This window comes from Lissotriton vulgaris, chromosome 2_2 (assembly GCF_964263255.1).
Source record: "Lissotriton vulgaris chromosome 2_2, aLisVul1.2, whole genome shotgun sequence".
Classification (NCBI taxonomy): Eukaryota; Metazoa; Chordata; class Amphibia; order Caudata; family Salamandridae; genus Lissotriton; species Lissotriton vulgaris.
The window spans coordinates 119,930,840-119,956,480 of NC_141688.1; the positions used below are offsets into that span (position 1 = coordinate 119,930,840).

The 25,641-nt window shown below is 43.3% G+C and overlaps 1 protein-coding gene across 1 annotated transcript in view; it reads right to left on the reverse strand.

The window, feature by feature from the left end:
• ETFA (electron transfer flavoprotein subunit alpha) overlaps positions 1–25,641 on the reverse strand; it is a 415,153-nt gene that overhangs the window by 194,301 nt on the left and 195,211 nt on the right. Inside the window, exons 6-9 of the mRNA XM_086959425.1 lie at positions 25,404–25,514; positions 16,347–16,448; positions 7,257–7,325; positions 2,710–2,792 (exon numbers count right to left, since the gene is read on the reverse strand). Of these exons, the coding sequence (XP_086815551.1) occupies positions 2,710–2,792; positions 7,257–7,325; positions 16,347–16,448; positions 25,404–25,514 (365 nt within the window). The remainder of the gene's footprint in view (positions 1–2,709; positions 2,793–7,256; positions 7,326–16,346; positions 16,449–25,403; positions 25,515–25,641) is intronic.

A 25,641-nucleotide genomic window follows, 5' to 3' on the forward strand; every position in this document is an offset into this window, starting at 1 on the left:
TGCAGCCCTGGGTGGACACACTGCCTTATATGCCCTAGGTACCATATACTAGGGACTTAAAAGTAAGTCAGCTTATGCCAATTGGGGGTAGCTAATTTAACATATATTTTGTAAGTGGTTAAAACACCAGCACTGAGATCTGGTTAGCAGGTCTCAGTGCACTCTTGGTTGAAAAACTAGCAGCATCACCCCAAACCTTTGGGGGTGATCATGCAAAAAGAGGTATTTACTTACACACAGGAAACATAACAAGAAGAAGCCAAGGAAATCTGCCCAATAATTGTTCCACTCAGCTCAATAAGTCAAGAAACCCTGCGAGGTTCTCCAAGGAGTATGGTGCAACAATTCCTCAGTTCAACATCTGCAGAACCTGAAATACTAGAGAGGAGGTTTCAAAACACATTTTGAGGCTAAGACTTCCATCCTAAAAGCCAATACAGACGTATTTAAAAACTGCGCCGAAAACGTATTTACTATTAAGGAAGTGACAGTCTTCCTCCCCCACTGACATTTGACTCAAAATCAAGAATACACATGTTTTCTTCACTCTAAAAATGTGAATCTTTGAACTCGATTTTCTTGTACTTTCCACCCAAAAACGAACACCAAAATACACCACACTGATCCATTTTGGAGAAATTTGGTTAACTCCTCGCCATCCAAGGGCAACAGTATAAACTAGTTCATAATTTATGTTAAGTCCATCTTAAAAAACATCTGCTGAGCCTTACAATCCCAATAGCTTTCATCCTGTTTTGGGTATTCCACTGCTCAGAGAGAGCTGGTTGCCCACAACTCATCCTTGATTGCTCCAGAATGCAGTATGGAAACTGCCTTATAGGGACATTGTCCTGAAGTCCCCAATTCATTCAGCAACTGCGCGCTGCTCCTCCTGGATGTGCTTGCTTTCTTTGCTACGGTCAATCACAGAAGAATAATGCACTGATACTGTAAATGCATGAGTATTGGTCGCAAAGTCCTCTGTTGGTGTACCCTATCTGGCCAACTAAGTTCAGCAGATAAATGATTGAAGACACTCTCCCACAGCCCCTCCACTACAAGTTGCACCCAAAACTCTATCTTTGGCCACATGTACCGTACATAACCCTAAACAGCTTGGTGACCTCCTTCACCAATGCACTGAATATACTCTGAGTCTTTCTAAAGCTTTAACCTCTTTCTTGTAAGTATGCGTGTATATGGGAGGCACTGAAGACTCATTCTGAGGAAAGACTATTAAAGATAAACCGCTAGGTTTTTGCACTCCCGTTCAGTCCTGCAAATCAGAACAGCACTATCATAGGCAGTTTCTTCAAGAACTGGGATGACAGCATCTTTTCTGTTGTGGAAATCTCGTCAGGATGGATTAATGGCATTTTATACATCGCTTCTACAGTTTTTGAGTTTTATGTATTTCAAGCCCTTAAGAAGCGGATTGTTTCAACTGAGAAACATGATTTACCCCTGCTTTAAAAAAACACTGTTTGCGTCTCCCTATGAATCTGAATCCAAACTAGTTTCGCTATTAAGAAGATGCAACTAACATACTCCGATTCAGTAATCAAGAAGGATTTACTGTGAGATAAACTACTTGCATTGCATTATCAACTGCAATCAAGCTGTCCTACGACTGTTTTGAGATGATTTGTCATTTTTCAATGAACATATGAGAGTGTCAGCAAAGCCAACAATGGTTAGCAATGGCTGGGCTACATATCCCTCTACGTGGTATGCAAACAAGAACTCTTTTGCAACCAGACAGCAGTGTTGTCTGTTAGGCTCGACCTAAAAATGACCCAACCAATAGGGTTAGTGTATGATTATTTACTGATGGTTCAAGGAGTGTGCTAATGGTTGGATGTGTGGATGGAGGGGTGTGTGTATGGCTACCAATGGGTCATTGGATGGATAGAAGGGAGTGTGGCTACATGAATGGATGGGCCAGTTGATAGAAGGAACTACAAAAGGGTTGGGCGGATGCACAGACAGGTGCATGAGTGAATCAGTGAGAGCCTGCATAAGGGAAATTCTGGCTGTGGCTGCACTTGGCAAAAGTTCACTACAATCAGCCGAAATAATCAATACGCTAAACAATGCTGTCAGGCTGCCTCAGAGTGCTGGAAAGGGCAAGCACATTATATAGTATGGGACAAAAGGAGTAGTTTCTGTCCTGTAACTCCAGTTCAGTAGTAGGGGTATATCTGTTATAGTCATAATCTAGTGAATAGTCCCGCCCATGTGTGTGGACTCGGCAATCAAAAATAATCTCTTAAGTTGTCAAAAATTGCAGAACTGCAAAGACACTTAAGAGAGAATTTAAAGACAAATAATGCAGCCTATATCCACAGGCTACACTTTCCAGTACTTCAACTAGAAATTCCACCAAAAAAAAAACACACACAGCACAGCCTGCCCAGTTTCTTCCATAGAGAAACTTGCTTCTACCAGTAAAAGCCTCTGGAATGATAGAGGGGAAGGCATGGACAGACAAGCCCCATAGGCTGCCATTATGTGGCTTAAATAGGATACTGTGCCTTTTTGCATTGGTTATCCATCACTGCCACGGCCTCTGCAATACAAGTTTTCCTTTTTATAGATCTTTCTGCATCATCTATGAAAACAGTTGACGCTTGTGCTCCAATTAAAAACATTAAATTGGATTTGGAATGCACAATGAAGCATATAAAGGTACATAGTTCCCATACTTACAGGTGCTACTATTTTCCCGGTCTGTCCAACCTGCATGTCATTGGGAACAAAGCCGGCATCCACAGCGGCACGAGAGGCACCAACTAAAGAGAAAGAATCAAACAGACATGCACAATGACACGAACATTACTAACCATCTTTACAACTAAGCTCTGTGGCAAAGGCAAAATCATTTTATAGTGTTCAGGTGTAAAGTTTCATTGCCTTCTTTGCTAAGCAGTGTAAACACAACAAACAAAATCTATCTGTACCCAAGGACAGTCTCTTAACGGCCAACAATCTTCACAAATAACTTCTATGCTTTGGATTATGAATCCCATTTATTTGAAAATTCACATGACTATATAACACTTGAAATAATATTATTATGCCAAATCTTCTTGAAATGGCTAAAATATCTCAGATAGTTGGCGACGGTGGACTGTGCTTCTGATTGCAACATTTTCAAACTCAATAACAAAAAAAGGGTCTCCCCTGGCTTCAGTGACAGTCTAAAATCCAGGAGTGGCCCATGCAGGCAAGAGCGGTGGGCCAGGGTTGGGGGGTTCAACAGACAATGACGAGGGGAAATCGTTTATTTTATTTTCCCTCGTCTGTCGAATCCACCTCACACCCCACAACCCTTACCTGAATGGGCCGCTCCTGCTAAAATCTACATTGCTTTGCTCAAACACTGATTAAGGATTTTAATTTCATTTCATTAAATCTTTATTGCGATTCTTCATCATAAAAGACGATAAAAACCCACATTTATCAGCTTACATTCGCTTTAAAATACATCATATTCAAAAGTCTAAAACGTAGCAATATACCACATCAATAATGATTAATAAATAAATACATACATATATATATATATATATATATATACACACATTTTAAAACAGATTCTAAAAGAGGATTAAATATATAAACCAGCATAGAGACTTAATCTACAACAGTTAATTTTACAAGAGGTGGGTAGACTTCTAGGATAAGGTATTATCAACTCCAACCCCTGTCTACAATAGCCCTTCTTAGATCGTTACATAATTACTTTGCCCCCCCCTATTTTATCGCGTAGGGCCCATGCCCAGCTCAAAAACTTAGTTACTCCAATTACAGCAAGGTTGGAAGTATCAACTTTCAATATTCTCTTTGCAACCATTGCCGATCTTGTTGTCATGGGCAAACATACTGGTTTCAACCAGATACTCCTCGGTTATTGGTAAACAGGACATACAAATAAAAAATGATCAATATTTTCGATATGATCTTGGCAAAATACACACTTATTACTACTAGCAGGATTCCATTTGCTAGTAAACCATCGTAAAAGTAAAGTACCTATCCTAAACTGATGGTAAAGTTTACCATCATGGGGCTTCGTGATGAGATCCCAATAACCTTCCAAAAGAGGATCATCCTTAATATTGAGGAAATCTCTCGACAGTGACTGCCGGGTATGGGAAGAGAATCTCCTGGTTTTAACCAGCTCCCAGTATGCTGCTCTATAAGACCTTTTCGATGGAAATTCCGCAGCCTCTGAGTATTCCCATAGGTTCCTCATCCCCATATCAGTCAGCAAGGTCCTAATTGCAATCAACCATGGGATCTTTTAGGATCGGCTTAACCCCCTAACTTTCAACAGGGCTTTGGCATACAAGGAGAGTTCCGGAGTGATCCAGAGTCACCTCCAGAATGCCAGTGGTCTGTAGCGTGCTAGGTCTTCGAGTGCCTGACAGCCGAAATCAAGAAACAATGGTATTAGGGGGGTCGATTGCGGCAAGCTTAATATTGATCTCATAAATGTATTCTGGGCTGAAGAAAGTGGTGATAAGTTAGAAAAACACCAGATTTCGGCACCATATAATATAGCTGGGCAGATTTTGGTTGTGTATATCTTGATAATAGGGGCAGTAGGTTTGGTTTGGGACAACCTGTGCTCCTTAATCAGGGCACCGGCCAGCTGGGCGTGCTTTAGTGCTAGCATTTCGACTTGGGGCTTCCAGCCTAATTTATCATTGAATGTAACACCCAGGTAGGTGAAAACATTTGTTTGCTCCAATAGATCGCCGTCCATATAAACACTTGCTTTGACAGGCTTGGAACCATGGAGCACCATAAACGTAGTATTCCCTACATTGACCACAAGCTCATGCTCGCGGCAGAACACCTCAAAATGAGACAGTGCCAGCTCCAGCCCCAGCCCCTATCTTGTTTTGGATATAAGTAAGGTGTCGTCCGCGAACATGAGCAGTGGTACTTTCATGCCAGCTAACATTGGCGCATCAGTTGGGTGTTTCACAAAATATTGGACCACCCCATTTATAAATAAAGAAAACAAGGTGGGAGCCAGCACGCACCCCTATCAAACCCCTTTGCTGACCTTGAACCTTTCTGTAACCTCACCTGGTTTGGCCCAACGGACCTGCGCATATGTTTGTTTGTGGAATTTAACCAAGATAGTAACTAAATCTTTAGGCATCCCCATTTTCAATAGTGCTTTCCACAGTTTTACCCTTGGAACTAAATCAAATGCAGATTTTAAGTCCACAAATGCCACGAAGAGCATGCCCCCACCTAGAGCCACCTCCTTCCAGTAGATTAATACAAATCTGAAGGCCTGGTCAAGGGTCACTGTATGAGACCAAAACCCTGCCTGTAAGGGTGTTAAAATATCGGCGTCGGTCATCCATCCCTGTATCCTCCCCAGTACTAATCTCGCTACTATCTTTTGAACAGCGTCGATTAGACTGATAGTTCTATAACTAGCTGGTGCAGAGCAATCTCCCTTTTTATAAATCGGTATAATCTCTGCACCAGACCAGGATGCTGGGAGAGGGGCTCCACTAGCAATGGCGTTTTCTAGTAGCTTTATGTATGGGACCCATAGATCTTGATTATGTTTAAACAAATCTGCAGGGATGCAGTCTGGGCCCAACATTTTTGTCGTTATTAGCAATCCTTGCCCACCAAACCCTTCTTAGGTCATTGGTAATAATTACAGTAGAACTACAAAAGCTTCTATCATCAATTTGTAGATAGAACCAGAGGGTTGTGATCACTTTCTGGCCTTCTCTGAACCTCCATGTCTAAAACTGAAGGCCATAGTTCCACATTGACAAGTATATCATCTATATGGCTTTCAAATCTTCCATTGTCCATCTTCCATTGTCAAATGTCTTTGCACCCTGCCTATCTAACTGCCCTTAGTCCCCTTTCCAGACACAACCCCTTCAGTTGAAGAGCGGCCTCGGACCATTTCCTTATGGGTTGAAGGTCCAGATAAGAGACGCCCTTAGTGCATCCACATCTTCGCTGAGCCTTCCATCTTTAAAATCCAGTTGTTCAAAGTGTTGAAATCACCAGCAATGATCTGGTTACTAGAGTTTACCTCTTGAAGCAGATAACTTTCCAGAGTTGTAATAACATTTGAGCTCCTGCCACCCGGTTGGCCCCGCGAGTAGACGATATTTATGATTATGTCAAGGCCTTTTGGTGAGCTAACCCGTATGGCCATTATGTCCGGGCTATCAATATTTACCGCGTCCACCCATATCCCCTCAGTTTGCCGCACCCAACAAGTCAACCCACCAACTGGTCTACCCCTCGGTCCCCTGGACGTTGCTTTGAAGAAACTTAAATAGCCTACGTGAAAAACTCCTTTTACGGACCACGTCTCTTGGAATGCCCACACATCGGTAGACTCTATGTATGATGCCCAATCTGTGGACTTTGATTTTGTTTCTAATCCCGCTATGTTCCAAGAGGATAAAGTCATAAATGATTTCAAGTAACTAGGGACTTCGTTCACAGTGCTGATAAATACTTCATTTATATTCACATCAGTTAATAAAGGCTGACCTATGCTAGCGGTTCTTAGAAGGGGTTTGGCATCCAGTTCAGTGTGGCTGTCCCTTAATTCGCTACCCATACAGGCACTCCTTGTGCCGGCTATCGATGTAGCCCGAGGGGATAGACTCTCACTTCCCAGCATAATGCTAGTACTAGTTGTTAGATTCCTCTCTACCCTCTTTTTGGCCCCACTGTCTACAGAGCTGAAAGCAGGTATGACCAGGCAGGCGTAGAGCAAGGGTTGTGGCAAGAATAAAAAATACGTCCCGCGCTGTGGGATGCCGGAATCAGTTTTAAGCTCCTCCTGGCGCTTCAGAGGTGACGCAGGTGACACGCACCGCTGTTGGCTTCTGGGAGTTTAAGTCTCGATGCCACCCGCTCCCGTGTCAGCAGGGCCAGCGATGCGGTGCGGCCGTCCAACGGGAGAGACCCAGGAGCTGAAAGCAGGTAAGACCAGGCAGGTGTGGAGCAAGGTTTGCGGCAAGAATAAAAAACACAATTTTATTGAGAGGCATTTATTGGTATATTTCTTCAAGAATGTCCACTTAAAATGGATTAAACATATGGACTATCAGTGCTGTCTAAGACAATTTCAAATCCTAGAAAGATGGACAATCCATCGACGGTATGAAGAAAATGTGTATTTTCATCCAAATGCATTATTTGTTATTCACAATAAAAAAAACAAGAGTGACAGCATAAAATATTACCTGCTGCATGAAGCAAATCAGCAAGGTCATATAAAAGTTTAAAGTTCTCCCCATTCTTTAATCCACGCCCTGTGACGAAAGCAAATAAATAATACTATTTAGCATATCAAAAAAAATATTTACATGAGCACAAAAACATTTTCAAACACATCAAACACCAAAGAAAGAGAGGACAGAGTTCTACACAGTAGCAGATAGGTGATTATCAGAGCTTGTTCCTCTTCTTTTATGTTGAAGTTTTGGAGGGGGGGCCTGCTGCAGTTTGAAGGGCACAGGACAACAAGACATCTCTATTGTGCCACTGCATGATATTGGCTCTTCACCAGGAGACCACGGGAAGGGGGTAGATACTGTGTGCCACACGTCGCATCGCATGAGTTATCGGGTCTGTGTAGCATTTGCTAATGCTCTGTGATATTACTATGTACTATAAAGATGTATTTCATAGTGCCCTTTGAACATCTGTACTCTAAGCTTGCTCCAACTCTGCTCTCAAATGTTATTCCATGTAAGATTACAGAACCACTACTTTAGAAAGGATGTGAAATTGACCAAGATCTGTTAAAATAATTTGTTGCAGCTACTGATACATACAAGTTCCTTGAGGTTTTCAAAGCACTCAACCTAACTTTTAGCTGTTATGTGATTTGGTGGTGCTAGTGCAAAATACTTAAAATTCCAGCTTTATGACTATATTAGAAGTTTAAATTAGCATTTGTCTTTCAGAAAGATGAAAGTCACTGTAGAATGCTATAATGGCTATGCTTCCAGAAATCCCACTATATTCAGTGTATTGACGGGCAACTGTATGCAACTGCTAGCTCATATACAACATTGTTTAAATGCCTAACAACCACAGAGGGTGGATCCAAGATGGCTGCTTAGGTAGACGCTCCTCCCGGAGGCTCTGACATCCTGCTAATCAGAGCCCCCCCCCCCCCCCACTAAATGCGCAACATTTATGGTGTGGGACTCCCTGATTAGTAACATGGCAGGTGCATGGCAGCGTTCACTCCCTGAGAACTGACCGTTGATGAACGTTTTCTTCGGGGCACAAGTCCTAAAAAATGAAAAGAGGGGGCTAACCAGGTTAGGCAGTATGAAAGTAAAATCATGACGCGTAACATGACAGTGCATAATGTCACGACATGTGACATTGCACGTGACATCATAGGAAGTGACCTCACTGGAAGTAACATCGCAAGAACTGACATCAGATATTAAGACCTCACACATATGTTTATCAGTTATATCATGAGTACATTTAGCGCATCATGAGATTTGGTGTTGTCGTTGATCCTAAAAAATGGCGTAATCCTGACGCAGAATCTGGGCCTCAATTAATATATTTATTTTTTAAAACCCTGTCACAAAGAAATTGGCAACAAGAAGAAGCATGACAGCAGATCTGTTTTGCTCAATTGGTTGCAAAGAAGCCATTTTAAAATATTTGATTGGGTTAAGGCATCTGCTGTAAAGGTGTCAGTAATTCTCAGGAATAGTAATAATGGTGAGAACTCTGGAGTTTAACGCATTTGTTGGAGAGATCAGTGCTTTGTGAAGTCCCAAGTTTGAATCAAAGTAGTATAATAAGGTTAATAAGTCTCCTGCAAAGCACATCATGTGACATGCAGATGACAGATTTTTATTTTATGTAGATAGATAAGGGGGTTAACTGCCTTGAAGACAGATATCCTTTTGTTACTTGCAGTTCATAAATTGTAATCTTTGTAATATAGCTAAGTAAGCTATCAAAGATGTGACTCCTACACCTTGTAACCCTGACTGTCTCATGTAACTCATCTTGTACATTGATTTATTGTCAATGTATAATGTGTATGTTATTTAACCTCTTGGCTGCTAGGCGTTTTCCCGCTGTGTGCTGGAAAATGCCATTTTAGTGGCACCATGACGAGCTCAGCTCGTCATCAGCACACGACACCCGTGGGTGATGACGAGCTGAGCTCGTCATCAGCATCGAAAGGGATAAAGAGCTTTGACACCCAGTATTGGGTTGTGTAGCGCTATAAAATAAATAAAATAGTACTATATATATTGTTATTAGTGTATATACTGGAACAGACAAACACATCTGACATTCTTAAAGTGCATGCATCTATTATATACAGGGACTGAACAAAGGCAAAAGCTGCCTCACTTAATAACCTGTGAAGAGATCAGCTGTGTGCCTTTGTTTCCCCTCAGTGGCATTTACATTTAAGTGTGAGGTTCCAGGGTGCTTCCAGTCAGGCTGTTCAAACAAAAGGAAGCCTGATGGCCCCTTAACTTTGGCCCAGCTGGAGATAAAAAAAAAAAGGAGCTCCCTCTCGCCTGCACGTTGCTGGTGGGAATGGTAAGCAGACAATGTACAGGCACTGCTGATCATGTCCCAGTGTATGAAAATGACACTGGGATAAGTTCAGCATATTCTGTGGGGCCCAACTTCTTGGCAGGGGGGACTGCGTCCACCCTGTGAAAATAGTGGATGGACGCCGTGTAACTGAGTTTACCCCCGACTTGTGCCTTGGTTTTCTTGCTGCCACAGAGTGGGGAGATTGTGGCAGTCTCAGCCAGCTGACCTCAATCGGAACACAGTGGTGTGAATGAAGAGGCCGCAACTTGCTGGCAGGGGACTGATCATGGGGGACCATGATTGGGAACCCCAGTGTTGCATGCTGGAGAGAGGCGATCAAGCTGCGAGCAGAGTAGAGATTGGCTGCACAAGCGGACATGTCCCAGGCCGTGACTGAAGCGGTAGACAAGAGCAACCGTAAGGACGGCATGGCTGGCCCTATATACCGGAGGACTAGGGACACAGCGGACTCTTTCCACCCTCCTCCCAATATTGGGAAAAGCAGACTGAGGGATGCTCTAGAGCTCACTCGCCTTTAACCCTTTCGATGCTCATGACGAGCTCAGCTTGTCATGAGGCACGGTTGAGCTGTGCTTATGACGAGCTGAGCTCGTCATGAAACCATAGTATTCAAGCAATTTCAGCACAGGAGGGGAAAAGTCACAGCAGCAAAGGCGTTAACAAAAAGAGGCCTACTCTCCAGAATGAGAATTTTCTCAGAAATTCTCAGCAAAAAACCTTTGTTGATAATCGGAGTCCTTTAAGACAAGGACTATACATCCTCATCGGTTGGATGTGGGTTGAAGGTGGATTGCTCTGACTATATCGTAGGAGCATAATAAACATTCAACGTTCGCATTTTTATTGACGAGTTCGCTGGAGAGACTAGCTAATGCCTAGAGAAAAGACGCAGCAATTCTAAAAATAAAACGGACTACTAGCTCGCAAGCAACTGAGATCAGGAATTCGTCGCAACAGGAGGATCATCCATATAAGCCAACTTCTAATTCTGAACTCTAACAACTCATAATGGATGGCAATAAGGCTATTTCTGGGAAAATAGACAATTTAACAAAAAACGTAACTCTGCTTCGACAGGGCATGGCTATGGTAAGGGAATGTGTGACCCAAGCAGAGCATAAGCTCTCTGCCTTGGAAGATGCTGCTAATGACCAAACGGAGGCAGTGCGCTAATTGTACCTAACCACAAGGCACAGAGGAGAAGGTCATTGACTTTGAAGACAGAAAAGGCAGAATAATGTCGGATTTTTAGGTGTGCCAGAAGTTAAAGAGATGCATTCCATCCATGGAACTTTTTTGGGAAACGATCCATACCAGAGCTCCTTATGGACACTGTGCGGAGGGAAGCCCTAGAAATATACAGATCTCACAGATCTCTGTCACATCATCCCCGAACTGGGGTGTCGCCATGAATGATCATGGTGAAACTGCAGGAGAATCAAGACAAAATAAGGACACACAGAAGGAGTTAACATACAATGGGAACAGGATATACTTATAACCTGATGTTGGCCTGAACGCACAAAAAAGTAGTAGGACATTAACAAAGCCAAGTGGAAGCTACAACAGCTAAATATTTCCCAGCACGTTTGAGAGCCAATGGTACAGAGGCACTTTTTTGAGCAACCGAAGGATGCTACTGACTATGTAGAAGGCCTGGGACTCACTACCATGTAATGTATAAAAGCTAGGTCACAACTGCATGTAAGACTATATCATTAATATCATATGGAGGAGGGCTCACTAATACAACACAGAACATATGTGCTTATGGCAGCATAGGCGTAGGTGAAATTGGAAGGATCCGGTCCAGGAATTTCTAGTACTCTGGCCATGTGCACTGATGCAGCCCGATTCTACATGATTTTCTTGCTGTTGAATGGTTTGGTTGCTTAATGAGATGGAAGGTACAAGTCATAAAAGATGTGAAGGCTGAATTGGGGTTATCCCCATGGGAAGGGAAGTTTATATATAGGAAGGGCTATAGGGAACTCATACAGATGATATGCTAATGGTCAACTAAATCAATCATTACAAATTGCAAGGGATAAATGGGTGCTCAAGTGTCAAAGAATTTGTTTGTGTTCATGCCAGAGGCAAGTTCAGACAGCAATGCTGCAGAAGGCATACCTTACAGCTACTGGAAATTAAAACTCTAGTTAAGGAGGGTATTTCTTGTTGTATGCGAACATTAACTAGGTGGCGAGAGGTGTAGCTACATAGGTGGCTTCTGGCATCCCTCTATCAACAACAAGGTATGTAAGGATCCCAATGGTAGATATATTTGGGTTGCCAGGACCCTTAACAGCTAAGCAGCAATTATTGACACACCATCCTTTTCTCAAGACATAATGGCACTCCTCACTCCACATTTAAAGCAGAATATTATGGATAGGAGACTTCAAAAGCATTTTGAAAAGGCGGATGAATAGCTGTAACCCAAGTCTTATAGAGAAGTGGGGCAATCCTCAATGGCACTAACAGAGGCAGTAGATGCACAAAAATTAGTAGAACTATGGAAGACACAGCATTTGGCGCCACAAGGGTACTTCTTTAACTTGCCACTACATGGTACCTAGAAAGGATATCAACAATCTGATGATTTGTAAATTGATACTTGTATAGCGCACTACTCACCCGCATTGTATTGTACAGTGTTTAAACATGCACCCCAATGCTAGAGTGGTCTTGGGAGAGCCAGGTGACACCAATACCAGAGTGGAGATTACAACCAAGAACAGTAGATCATCAAAACAAGCAGAACGTTAGAGGCGCCATTAAAGAAGTATGGGGCTTTTAAGTTTTCTATTAAGGGAATGGATGGGTCTAACATATGTATGAAAAAATCTAATGAGCAACGTCAATAGATTGGAAAAAGAGATCAAGGAACTAGACAATTTGATGTCCTGGGGTGTCTAGGATGGAAAAGACAGAAATACAAAGGTGACCTCCTTAGGAGAAGCAAGAACCAGGTTAGGAAAACATGATGACAGACCAAATACAAAAAGGCAGTATAATAGTAGTTACAAATCTGGACATCTCTCGGCGAGGCTGGTTAATTCCCTATTCTTTAAACCTTCCATGTATTGCTTGCTGTTCCATCAAAATGTCATCAGCATGCTTTCTTATAGCTAGAATTATCTTAATCGCCACCTCCTGGGTGAATAAGACAATTTTAGCTATAAATGGTATAATTGACTTACACCCAATTGGCATACTTAATATACTTTTAAGTCCCGAGTAAAGTGGAACTACCTGTGCCAAGAGCCAGTAAATGAAATGCCCATAATGAGCCTCCAACGCTGGTTGAGCAATCAACTTAAAGAGCCCTTTGAACAGGTCTCCGCCTGCCATGGAAGCCTCTGTGTGCAGTTTTAAACTACCATTTCAACCTGGCAAAATAAACCTTTACTAACATGAATCAGTAAATCACACGCCAGTTCAGTTCCAAGTTTAATAAATCCTCTGCATAGGCCCAAACCTTTCCTTTTAATACATGTAACTCATCCCCAGGGTAGGCCCTGGATGGCACAGAAGACAAGGTGCAGCGTATTTGAAAAGTAGGACATGTACTTTTAAGTTTAATATGTCCTGGTAGTGAAAAACGTTTACATTTGTTTTTCACTGCTGCAAGGCCTAACTCTCTCATTCGATAACATAGGAGTTACCGCCTTACATTTAATAAACTGTAATTTCCAGAAGCAGACAGTTATCAACTTCATGTTTGGGTCTTTGGAACTGTAATGAAAAATCCTGTTTAATGGTAAAGTACGACTTTTAGTTACAATTTTGAAAATGACACATTTAGAAAACTGCCATTTTCCTGTTTTAACCATGTAGTGCCTGCAGCCTGTCCCTGTGTTACATGACTGGGTGTAGTTGGCAGTTGGGCTTTGTGTATTCCTCCCAGACAGTCACGCACAGTAGAGAGCTTAGGTGTGCCTGGATGGGCCATCGCTGGCAGGATGGGAGCTGGACACAATCTTACTTACATTTGAATAGGATGTGTCCCGCCTCCACACAAAAGGCATCATATCCCGTATAGTTAGTCTGGGGCCACCACAAGGAAGGCAGGATACCCGGGGACTGCAAAGGGAAACCTCTAGAAGCTTCTCCCATTTCAAAGGAAGGGCCAGGTATAAATATTGCCCCCTAGCCACCAACACTTCAGGACACTTCAACACTTCTGGCCCTGTGGATACTCTGCTAGGAAGAAGGACTGCTTTGCTGAAAGACTATCAGTCTGCTGGGCTGCTGCTATTAAGGAACTACAGCCCTGTTATGCTGTGCTAACCTGCTGCACTCTTACATGGGTGAACAGGACTGAACCTGCATCTGTTGAACCCATGAACCCAAAGTGACTCCAAGGCCTACTTGGCTGGCCTCCCGACTAAAGCCTCAGGGACTGAAGATTCCAACAGCCATGAACCCAGCACCTGGCTACACCCACCCAGCCAAGTAGTGCCACCCCAGTCTGGGACTGTTAGAAGTGGGCTTGAAGGTACTCTGCCATCCCATCTGTAGACCCAGCAGAACCAACGCATCTCCTCTGTGACGCAGAGCATCTCCAACAGAACCGGCGCATCGCCTTTGCTGTTCAACACATTGCTTAGGGCACAGATGCATCTCCTCAGCTGCGAGGGTGCCAACGATGCAAGGACTGCACATAGTCCCCACAGTCCACTTCTGACCCGCTGCTGGCGCAAAGCTTTCATAGCGTAGGCCCTCAATTCGCAAATCCCTTGTCACCAGCAGCCTCCAGGACGCTGCAGGTTCGCACATCGCACCCTCACAGTTCCTCAAAAGCAATGCATTGCCTCAATTGCGCAACACATCCTCGATACCGGACTTCACATTGCAAGCCCTTGTGGACAGTATCCTATACGATGCAGGATCTCGCTTCACCGCTTCTCGGAAACTACGCTTCACCTCAGCTGAGCGACGCAGGGCATCGCAACTCTCCGCAAACTAGTATTTCAGGTACTCTTGTTTAGTGGGCCTAACTGGGTCTCTGTAGCTGGCCCGCGCTCTAGCGTGGTCGACTTGAACTTGTGACTTTGACGCTGTTTGGCACAACCAGAAAGCCAAAATTTCCGCTTTGTACATTTTGGGTCTATTTTCACTGAATTCTTTTAACTTGCATATCTCCAGCTATGCAGATTGGAATTTTATCATTTGTAGTTTGGGTGTGGGATTTTTCTTGTGTTGTATTTTCACCTTATTACTTTATAAAGTGTTGCACAAATAATTTACAAATTGCCCCTAAGATAAGCCTGACCGCTCTGTGCCGAGGTACCACAGGATTGAGCAGAGGTTAATTTAGGGTTGGCTTGTACCTCACCCTGACAAGCTCTGTGGTTGCTGCTTGACCAGGCATCACACCCCAGTCAACCAACAACCCAATTTCCTACAATACTGGAGAAGGAAGAACATTTTTCAGACACAGATTAAGCAATGATTCTCAATAGATTAATGAGAAATGGTGAAAGTCTTTGATAGAAGAGTTGAAAGTTTATCAATTCTACATTGATGATGCACGGTGTGCCAAATATTGGAGTTTCTACTATAGGGGGTATAACAGTTGAGATTATTTATGCATGTATTGAGAACAAACCAATAAATATATAGGCAAAAAAATAACAATCATTACCAAATGTGTTGCCACTAACAAATGTACAATTCTTTCACTGAGCAGACCTGCGCTCAATGGAATCAAATGAGTGGGTGAGGCATCACCTTGGTTGTGACTGCTAGGCCACTCAAAGACGGCAACAGGGGAATCACATTTTCGTTGGGCTTAAATTCTACTTCTTTGCTAGTTAATAACACTGCAAAAAGAGAACATAGCTTTAGCAGATGAAAAGCCAAGTTTGGGCAGATGATGGGTAGTCTCCAAAGAACAGTATGTGCTACACATCCATCACAAAGCTCACTAAGGGATGCCTGTGGTAAGACTTTAAAGATAGGGGCAAGGGAAGCACCAGCCGCTCCATCGAAAGTTTTGTAAACTTTCAGATTGTAAGAGCATGACAAACCATCAGGGGCAGTCCACTGCAATAGCGGAGGAGCGTCGCACCACTGCCAGCAGATGATAAATAAAACAATAATAACACATTGTTATTATTGTTTTATTTATCTTTGTTTGGGCTGCTTATGTTTGACGGGGGGAAGGGGGTGCGTGCCATGGCATGGAGGAGTACTGTGCACTTATTAGTGCGTATGTGTGTTTGACTGGCCATCTCAGGCCGGCCAAACTTGCAACCGCACTTATGTTTCTCCAACCCTGCTGTACTGAACTGCCGGGATGAAGAAAACCCACAGGCTCCCATGTACTGTCTGAGTAGCATCTGAGACTGCTGAGGCCAATCCAGACGCTGCTATCATACTACGAGAGCAGTGTTTGGATTCGGTGAGGAGTCTCTGCCTCCAGCCCCATCCACATCCGGAGGGGGAGCAGGAGCAACGAGGCGCCCAGCAGTGGGATTGCAGTGGAGTGGCAGATCAGTGATTTTAATTTAATTTCCCAAATCCTCCTCTTTGTCCCTCCCCACCACCGTTTTTCAAACCATTGAAAGACAGAAGGCTGGAACAAAATCTTAATTATACAGTCAATCACACTAAAGATTGGAACAGTCTCTAGTCATCTCATTCACTAAATAAACACATAAGAAAAGCTACACATGAGTATCACCATGTTGACAGCCTCAACTGCTTACCTCCAGATATCACCACTTTTGCACCAGTCAGCTCTGGTCGATCACTTTTTGATAGATTTTGTTCAAGCCACTGTGAAAGACCAACTGGTGAGGGTGCAGACACTGCATGGAAAAAAAGAACATGATTAGCATTTACAAAAATATCAAACTGATATAAACATTAGTATCACACGATATGTTTGCGCTGAGTGAACAATGAGAATCTGGGTTGGTCCAAATTCTTACCAAATATTGGATAGGACATAGCACTGCATACTACTCAGAGGATTTACCACCCAGCTCATGCCTCAATACATCCATAGAGGTCCCTCGACCAAGTAGAACTATGGTGTAGAAAGCGGTCCTCTGCCCTAGCCAACCCTTTCACATTTCATAGTCCCACAGCTCTGTACCATATAGGCCTGCCACAAGGGCTTGCACTCTGTAGGCTTCAAGGGCAGGGTAAATCAGACTTTTACACTGGCTTTTGGCAAAGTGAAGTACACCTCCAGCATACTGACTGAGTAGCCTCTCCTTTAAGTTGTTGGCCTGACCAAGCAAACTTGGAGTCAAACCTTACTCCTAGGTAATCACAGCAGTTGAAGTGATCCAGCAGGGTCCATAGACTTTAAAGGAACTCCTCAATTTAGGGCTGCCCTTTATGATCATGTATTTTGTTTTTGCAGTATTAATCCACCGTTTTTTTTTTGTAGCAATAGTTTTCGAATGCGCTTGTGCATTGCAAGTTCTGTTCATGACAAGAGCACAGCATCGTCAAGAAGCAAAATGTCGGTTTTTGGCCCCCATAAACGGGCACATCATGATTTAGGACTCTCGGGTAAAATTACGACATTGTTGTCCGCTGGGATCCGGTCGGAACATGGGGCCTTATTTTGTTTCTGGCTAAGACTTGCTATGCGGACTTCCCTTTTAGAAAATTCCTTATTTGTTCATTTACTTTCTAATGCGCTCAGTGGTTGAATACTTCGAGTCTCCTCCATAAGACATTCTTTGTTCTGTTACCTTCTTTCCCCAGGAATATTCCTTCAGTACTAGGGTTTCTTCGACTTGGTAGACTCTATAATGAAGAAAAATAGTTGAACCAGGAGAACGGCACGATAGAACTATAGAACTCTCCAACTGTCTTGGGATGCCTTGTGAGCCCCACTTCACAAGCGCCCAGAATCACTTGGTGTTCTTTCTTCAGAAAGTTTCCATCAGTGCCTGCCAAGCCGTAACTTTTACTTAACTTTTTTATTTATTTAACAAGACTCTTGTACTTTTGCCTTAGCTCTTTTAGATGGTTTTCCCCAACAGGAGCAACATGCATTGTTTTCAATGCCAATGAAAGTGCAGATTTGAGCTAGCTACAGTACTCTTGCTCAAACTATTCTATGTGCAAGCTGGTACAATTACTGGTGTGCCTACTTCCAGCGTCTGATTGCCGGCCACCTTGCCTTAGGAGTTTCAAATCTAGGAATGATCCCAGGGTCATTAAGTCCCTTAATTCCTGGAAGCCCCAAAGTACTTTTTGATAGAAGTTTAGGGTTCGGATAGGGCCAGATTTTTGCCTACTGTACTTATGCCATGTAATTAAATTCCGATTTGTAGTTAGTTGGAATACGCTTTTCCTCAGCTCAGGGACGAGAGCAGCGTTCAAATTAAACCTTGCTGGCACACACTGTTGAATTACGAGGTCGACAAACAGCTCAGCTGCCAAGATTCCAGATTGATTGGAATATAATCTATCAAGCTTGTATGACTCCCTGATCGAAACGTGCAGCGAGTTGGCAAGTCCGAAGGCATAGATCCATTTAGGGTACAGAGATCATTTCTGAGCACAAGAGACATTAGAGAGGCACCTCTCCTTGCGCGGGGAGTTAAAGTTTGTTGATAGGTTTTTCTACGGATAACATGATTGTGCAGTATTTCTAAATGTGCCGTTGTATCATCAGGTTTAGTAGTAAAATCCCTGTAAACCAAAATGACGTGTTGCTTTGCTGGGGAGTTATGTTATGTTATAAAATGTATAGAGCACATGACTACCCCAGTGAGTGACTAATACATGAAGATGACATAAAAGTATGTTGGGCAATACCAGTTTGCTTCTCCAGCTCATTCAGTTGACTATGAAAATCCAGTTGCAGACTTGGCAAAAAGTAAACATTCATTATGGTTAAATCCCAAACATCGCCAGAAATTCACCAGCATTTGAAACTTTTTATTAATTTGGGAGAACACTTGGCCATCTGTATTGAACTGGGTAGATATCCAGATAATGAGACCACGTCTCGGTCTCTCTTTTGTTTCCTTTGTGGCTTTCGTAGTAAACACGGTAAATCCATCCTCAAAAACCTCATCCAGAGCCCATGTCTCCTGGTAGCAGAAAATAGCATGATTTGATTAATTTTGCCCAGTCTGTGTCATCTATCTTCGATTTCAGGCCAGCAATAATCTATCAATGCACTTTCAGCCAAACCCTATGGTTTAGGCCAATACCTAACTCCTATAGGTGATGAAAAACATACAGTGGTAAACCTTGGAGGCTTGTGTTTGAGGGCCATGTGCATCCACTTTGTGGGAATATTGGTAAAGTATAAATCATATTGGCATGGCTTTGGGTGTTCCCCAGACTATGCAGATTTGAGCTTGCAATAGACTACTGTATATTAACCTTCAAACTTTGAGCTGCATCTTAAAGATCATGGCTTGAGGGACCTAAGGCTGATACCAATACACAGGCCCTTTTAAGATTCTGCATGCTGATGGCTTGCTGCGTCTATATACACAGTTTCAAAATACCGCTGGATAGGGTTCAGGTGTACCTTCATGGACCAATATTCCCAAGCTGGCCAATGTGAATCATCTCTGCCTTATGCTTCTTTGCCCACATTTTATCGTAGATTCCCCCTCTTCTGTAGCATTAGCCAGTACAAATCAAACTCTCTATAGTTTTTGTGATGACACATTTTGTAACCCTTGCAGGGAGTGTAGGACTCTTAATAGATTACATGGATTAAGGATGTAATGATGTTCATGCGACTTGTATATTGGTGTAAATAAAAAGATTGCATGTATTTGCACGTCTCTCTAGACCTCATAACATTTACTGCGGGTCTTACGGAGCATTTTTGTCCCACGCCCAGATGCAGTTTTTCAAGTTCCATCTACTGTGGTCTGGAAATTAAGGTATTAAGCCTATATTTTCCTGCTCGCACTGTTGCTAGTCATAAACTTGCCGACTATACACCGATCTCATGCCGGTTGCCAGTATATTACCTGCAGTTTGTATACCATTTGCCCGTAGCATTGCCCCTTGAAAAGCTAATCCAGGCACTACAGTGTCTTGAGATCTTACATTATAGGTGGACCTAGTCGCTGCCGGTGCATCCACCATAGTTCTTATTGGATAGCTGTTTGCCCAGGGATAAACGTCTAATTCACACCTTTTGTTACTAGTAGCAGTGGTGGCCCTTGCTAGTGGGCTGTTATCATAGGGATGGACCTTGGATGCTGCAAGAAAGCCCTTCTTGCAGGATCCAAGGCCAATCCCTATGATAATAGCCCACTCCAATGGGCCACCACTGCTGCTAGTAGCACTCTGCACAGCTTCTATAACAATGCTCTCACTGTCCCTGCTTAAATGATCTTTGATTGAGATTTGGAGGGGTACTCCTGTCTGCCCCGTATTACCAAACAATCTCTAGGAGTAGAGGGGAAAGGGGGTAGGTAAGGCGGCCCCCTCTCACACAGTATTCAAGCAATTGGAGCCTCACCTACATGTAACAGCATCCACATAAAAGACCAACAAGAACGGGACTACTTATCATTAATATTCCCAGGAATTTGTCCAGTAACATAAATCCTGTCCCACAATGTGACCGGAAATAGTCGAAGTCACTGTTGCCGAGTCCCTCCGGCGCTTCCGACGATCCTCACATTGTGGGACACGTGTATGCCTGACACGGTGCCCTAATGAGTGGTGCTGGTACGTGCTGACGTAGCACCCTCAAGGTCCACATCTGTCTGAAAAGACTGAGAATAGTTCACCCCTCTTATGCCCTGATGAAATCACTAAAACGTGCAGCGATGAAACATGTCGGCTTGAGGACAAAAATAACCATGGTATATAAATAACCATTTTTAACAAGTGGGGTTTGCTGCGTCAGAATAAAACGGTAAAGCAAGCAAAACCCTACTACACCATCATTTTTCTGTGTGTTTGGTTAGGGGTCTATTTATTTGTTTCTGTACACTACAGGTGTGTGTCAGTGTTGATACGTTTGTCACTATTTGTGTCTTTCACCACTATTCTCACGTCCGCACTATTATTCTCTTCTAGTGCACGTTTGTCTTTTCACATAGAGAGAGTGGCCAATGATGAGAAGTGGGTATACCGGTAATTACTAACCGGGAACCCCCTCGGGTTGTTCTACCGTGAGGTACTCTCTCTATTTTTCACACATTTTTTTGGGGGTGAAGTGTATGTGGTCCTGTGTGATTTTATAACAGGTACGCATCCTGACCTAAGGATTTATGTTATTGGACAAATTCCTGGGAATATTAATGATAAGTAGTCCCGTTCTTGTTGGTCTTTTATGTGGATGCTGTTACATGTAGGTGAGGCTCCAATTGCTTGAATGCCCCGTATTACCAACAACAGACCCTGTACCCATACTAAAGTCATTATCCTGAATTGTAGCCATTGGTCCTAAACATACCTTTAAATATGTCCTTTGGGGGTATAAGCGGTGTGCCAATTGGCAGTGATAAGATGGCCTCATTACTCTGTATTAAAGGAGTTTTACTTCCGGATTCAATCACCGGACTATTCAGCACATTCAGATGGTTAGCAACAGAAACCTACACATTATCTGTTGTTTCAAGAGTCAGCCTGGAACCAATAACAAATCTTTGTATACGAGTGTGCTACCAGCAGGATGCTTCGCATTTCAGATTTTGCATTTCATTTAATACATTTTCTGCATTTATAATTTCCTTTTTTGGCTTGCCATCTTGATCATTATGTTCTTCTTATTTTAGTGCTTTCTCCTCCTTACATGAAAATGTTTCTATCCTTTCTGTACTGACGTCTAGTAGGGTTGTCTTTCTGCAGTTTTGTGATTTTAAAAAAAACCTTTATACAGTTGTCTCTTCTGAGATTTCTTCAGAGGTCTACAGTACTAGAGAGTGACCAGATCTTGTGGATAAGCAACTGTAGTTAGATCAGTCATTGGACCGTTTATTCACTCTACCTTCATGATCTACCAATGGTCTCTGGGCCTCACTCAAGGCCTGCCCTTGTTCAGGCCATTGCATGGAGAAACTGGATATCTTAGGGCTCGATTCTATTACCAGTTACAGTAAATATTCCTCTGCTCTTCGTATTTTTGCAATCATCTAGAAATGAGCTGATGACTTCTGTGATTTCTGCAAGCTTAGACTATCTTTGAGCAAGTCCTTATCTCGTTTATAAAGTTACTACTCTAAAGTCATTCTTTCACTGCACACTGCATTGCATGCATGCAAGAGTCCATGGTAGCTATGCTAGATGATATTTCACAGAGAATTGCTACTTGGTCATCCAATTTCTGCTACGCGCTGCTAGATTATCCACCATGATATCCAGGGGTCCACATATGGTGTGCATAACGGCAAGGATTGATTGCTCTGGATGCGTCTCAAGAGAGAGATAGTCTGCAGCATTTATACCCGTGTGCTTTGGTGACCGGCATACTAATACTATTCTAGATCCCGCTTAGGGCGTTCCTCAACCATGTACTCACAAAAAAGAGAGAAGGACTAATAAAAAGGCCAGGGACTTTAACCCAACTTCGGTTGAACATTACCTATCCACTGTATGGAGATAGTCAACTAAGGGGAAACAAAACAGAGGGAAAATCAAAAGATTTTTAAGTACTGCCCTCTCCCACTATGCAGTGGCATGCTTCATCATAGAGCCGCTGCAAACATCCAGGCACAGACCAACGCACTGGACAGAGCGCTGTTTCTTTAGGGTGAGGGAGAAAAAGAAAGGAAAGTTTGTGAAAGGGAAGAGAATTCCTAAAGAAGGGATCTCTAGTGCAGAAAAACAGGAGAGTAAAACTGTCTAAGGAGATACCATTGCAATACCTTTAATCTTGGTTCCCCTTGACAGGGATAAAAATAGTGCGATCTGGGGATATGAAGTACGAGCAACTGCCCCTAAATCCCCATTGCAAGTGCCAACATGTTTCAGCCTTCTAATTTTGCCCTCATGGGTCAAAGACCTTCTTCTGGCTGTAGATCCCTTTGTAAAGTATGGTCCCACCAAAATTTGATCTTTTTCTATAAAAGCAATTTTTTTACAAGGTAAAATGCACCTTCTGCTTTATCTGTAACACATTTGTTTTCCCGAGTTTCACAAGTAATTCTCGAAACCCGGGACCGACAATCGTTGGAGGATCCGTGATGAGGATAACAGACAAATGCCGTTCTTTGAAGAAAGTGCGACAATAAGGAGGCATTCCCACGACGGTCCGGGGTTTAGAGAATTACTTGTGAGTTTAATAATAATAATAATAATAAAACACTTATAAAGCGCCTGGCTGCAAAAACTGTGTGTCCCCGCGCTAACTGCTTATAAATCATCCAAAAGGTGGACCCAGAGATACTAGAGAAAGGGAGTCATATCAGCTAGCTATTTAGGGAAGAGGAACGTTTTGAGTTTTGCTCTGAAAATTCTTTCGGACGGTTCCATCCGCAATTGAAGGGGGAGATCGTTCCAGTGCTTAGCAGCTAAAAATCGGAAGGATTTACCACCCATTTTAGCTTTTTTAATGCGGGGGATTTTAAATTGCATAGCACCAGATGACCTTAGAGCTCTCATCGGTCGGTGTATAGTCAGGAGACTACCTAGGTACAGGGGGCCTTTGTTATGGGCTATCCTGTGGGCATAGCAGAGATTTTTAAAAATAATTCTTTCCTTGATAGGAAGCCAGTGCAGTTTGGTTAGGGCAGATTTAATAGAAGCTTTTCTCGGGAGACCTAACACCAGACGAGCCGCCGTATTTTGAATGCATTGGAGCTGGTGAAGGCCTTTGAGATTGAGACCTATTAAAAGGGCATTACCATAGTCCAAATGTGGCGTTATTAAGGCGTGAACTATGGTTTTTCTTGCTCCTATAGGAATCAAGTCAATGATTTTAGATATTTGATTATTTGATAGGGAGTCAGAAAAGGCTCATTCCCTAGTCTCTTTTTTGTGGTTTTGGACGTACCTCAACCCTGCACAGATGAACTGGTTCGTTCATCCTACTGATGCATCCTGCCCCGATGCTTGCACGAGGACGCAGATTTTGTACACATACCATAGTCCTGCGATATGCTAGCTATTGGTTGTTTGTTACAGACCGTCTTTCCCATTCCACCGGGGATCACTCACTACACAGCTGGGATGTGTGCCCACTTCGACTGTTCCCATGTCAAAATAGGGCAGTGGATTTGTTAATAAACCTGGCGCTCCCCCTAGCTTAATGAGGAAACACGTGCACCTGGAAGTCACGAGCCGCCTGCAGCACCCCCCCCCCCCCCCGCCCCCCGGGCTCAGTCAGAGGAGGTGTGGGTGACAAGCAATGGGTACCGCCCTGCAGTATGAGGAGCTGTGGGGTCTTCGGAAATTCAAGATTTTACATTAGTGGGAGGCCCTGGTCGAGATTTTCAGATGTGGACCGCACACCCCTTATTTCAGTGCACCAGTCCAGCTGCTGGCCCTCCACCGGGGCCTGCGCCTCCCCGCGGGGGCCCCGGATCTGTCCTCTCCCACAGACTTCTTGCCGGGCACTTCCCCCAATCATTCCCCACTACAGGACATACTCATCACACCCTTCCCTTCAACCACCACACTAGCTTGCTCCTTCTCCTGATTCTACCTTAAGCCTGCATTACAGGTGCTTTGTTGGCGTGACCTGCTATCCCGTCATGAGGACGGATATACATATGCACATAACGAGGGACCGAACGCCTTCAGGTACTGGCGGTGTACGTTATAGTAACCCATCCCCAGTTTACTTTCCTATTTTTCTATCTATATGGCAGTGCGTCTGTACTAGGTTGGATCAATTCTACTCCTTTTTGTTACGAGACTGATATACCTAGTACATTACTGCATCACTACGGTTACTGAAACCAACACGTGTTTTATGTCGTTGTTTGATGAAAAGGTTTGTAAAACCCCAATAAAAACATGTTAAAAAAATACTGGGTACCAACAACCAATCTCCTGCCTCTCGTAGGGATAGAGGGTTTAATGTGAATGTATAGCCTCCATTGGTATGAACTACATCAATCCAAGAGGTCATTACCAAAATAAAAACAAGTATTCAACAGCTAAATGTGTGCATCTGTTCAGGGCCGATAATATCACTGTTAGTAAAGAAAGCTGAAATGTTTCTTACAATGTAGCCAGAGACGATGGTCTTTTGTCAACACTGTGCAAGGCTACTCTGTAATATCAAAAGGCAGCTAATTTAAGATAATTTTTTAATTAGGAAACTTGCACCGGTGAATGTTACGGATTCTGAAAAATAAACAATTTACTATAGGATTATGAATGACGGCGGGTAAACTGTTTAACTCTTTTTGGGTTTATTTACAGGGGTGTAGTTTCCATTGGTGAAGCATGAGAAGTAGCGCCGGGGCCCAAAGGTTTGAGGCGCCCACTGACCCCCCGATTGGTGTATTTTACAATTCAAACAGCACCCGGGGGCTATTAACTTCCATGCAGATGAGCCCAGGACTCACTGGCATGTTCGACATCACAGTTTTTAAATACAGTCGCCTAACTTCATGAAAGCCCGAAGGCTCCCGGATGGTGACACCTAGTGTCCACACCTGTGGGTGCAGAGCAGATCTAGTACTGCTCAGTCCTGACTCTGACTGAATTCTAGAAACACTGATGGGATATTTTACAGAAGTCGGAAGATACGTGTTAATCAGCAGGACACTTCTAATTACAAACAAGGAACGGAAAGCCACACCATTAGTAATACCAAGATGTAATATGGGAAGGTACAGAAAGCATCGGGAATGTGCACTCACCTTCTTCTGACGTGGCACTGCCGCCGCTCACAGGTGCAGCCTCAAAGTTAGTGCCTCGCACAGATAACACCTTCACAGCCTCGTCACACTTCACAGTGCACACTGCATTCCCTAGGAGAGGAGACACATGGTCGCTTTAATCAGAGTCCAGGACAGCACTGTGAGCAGTAGGAGGACACCCCCGCTAGGCATCAAGGAAGCACAGCTGACCTCAGGCTGGGCACCGTCCTGGGATCAC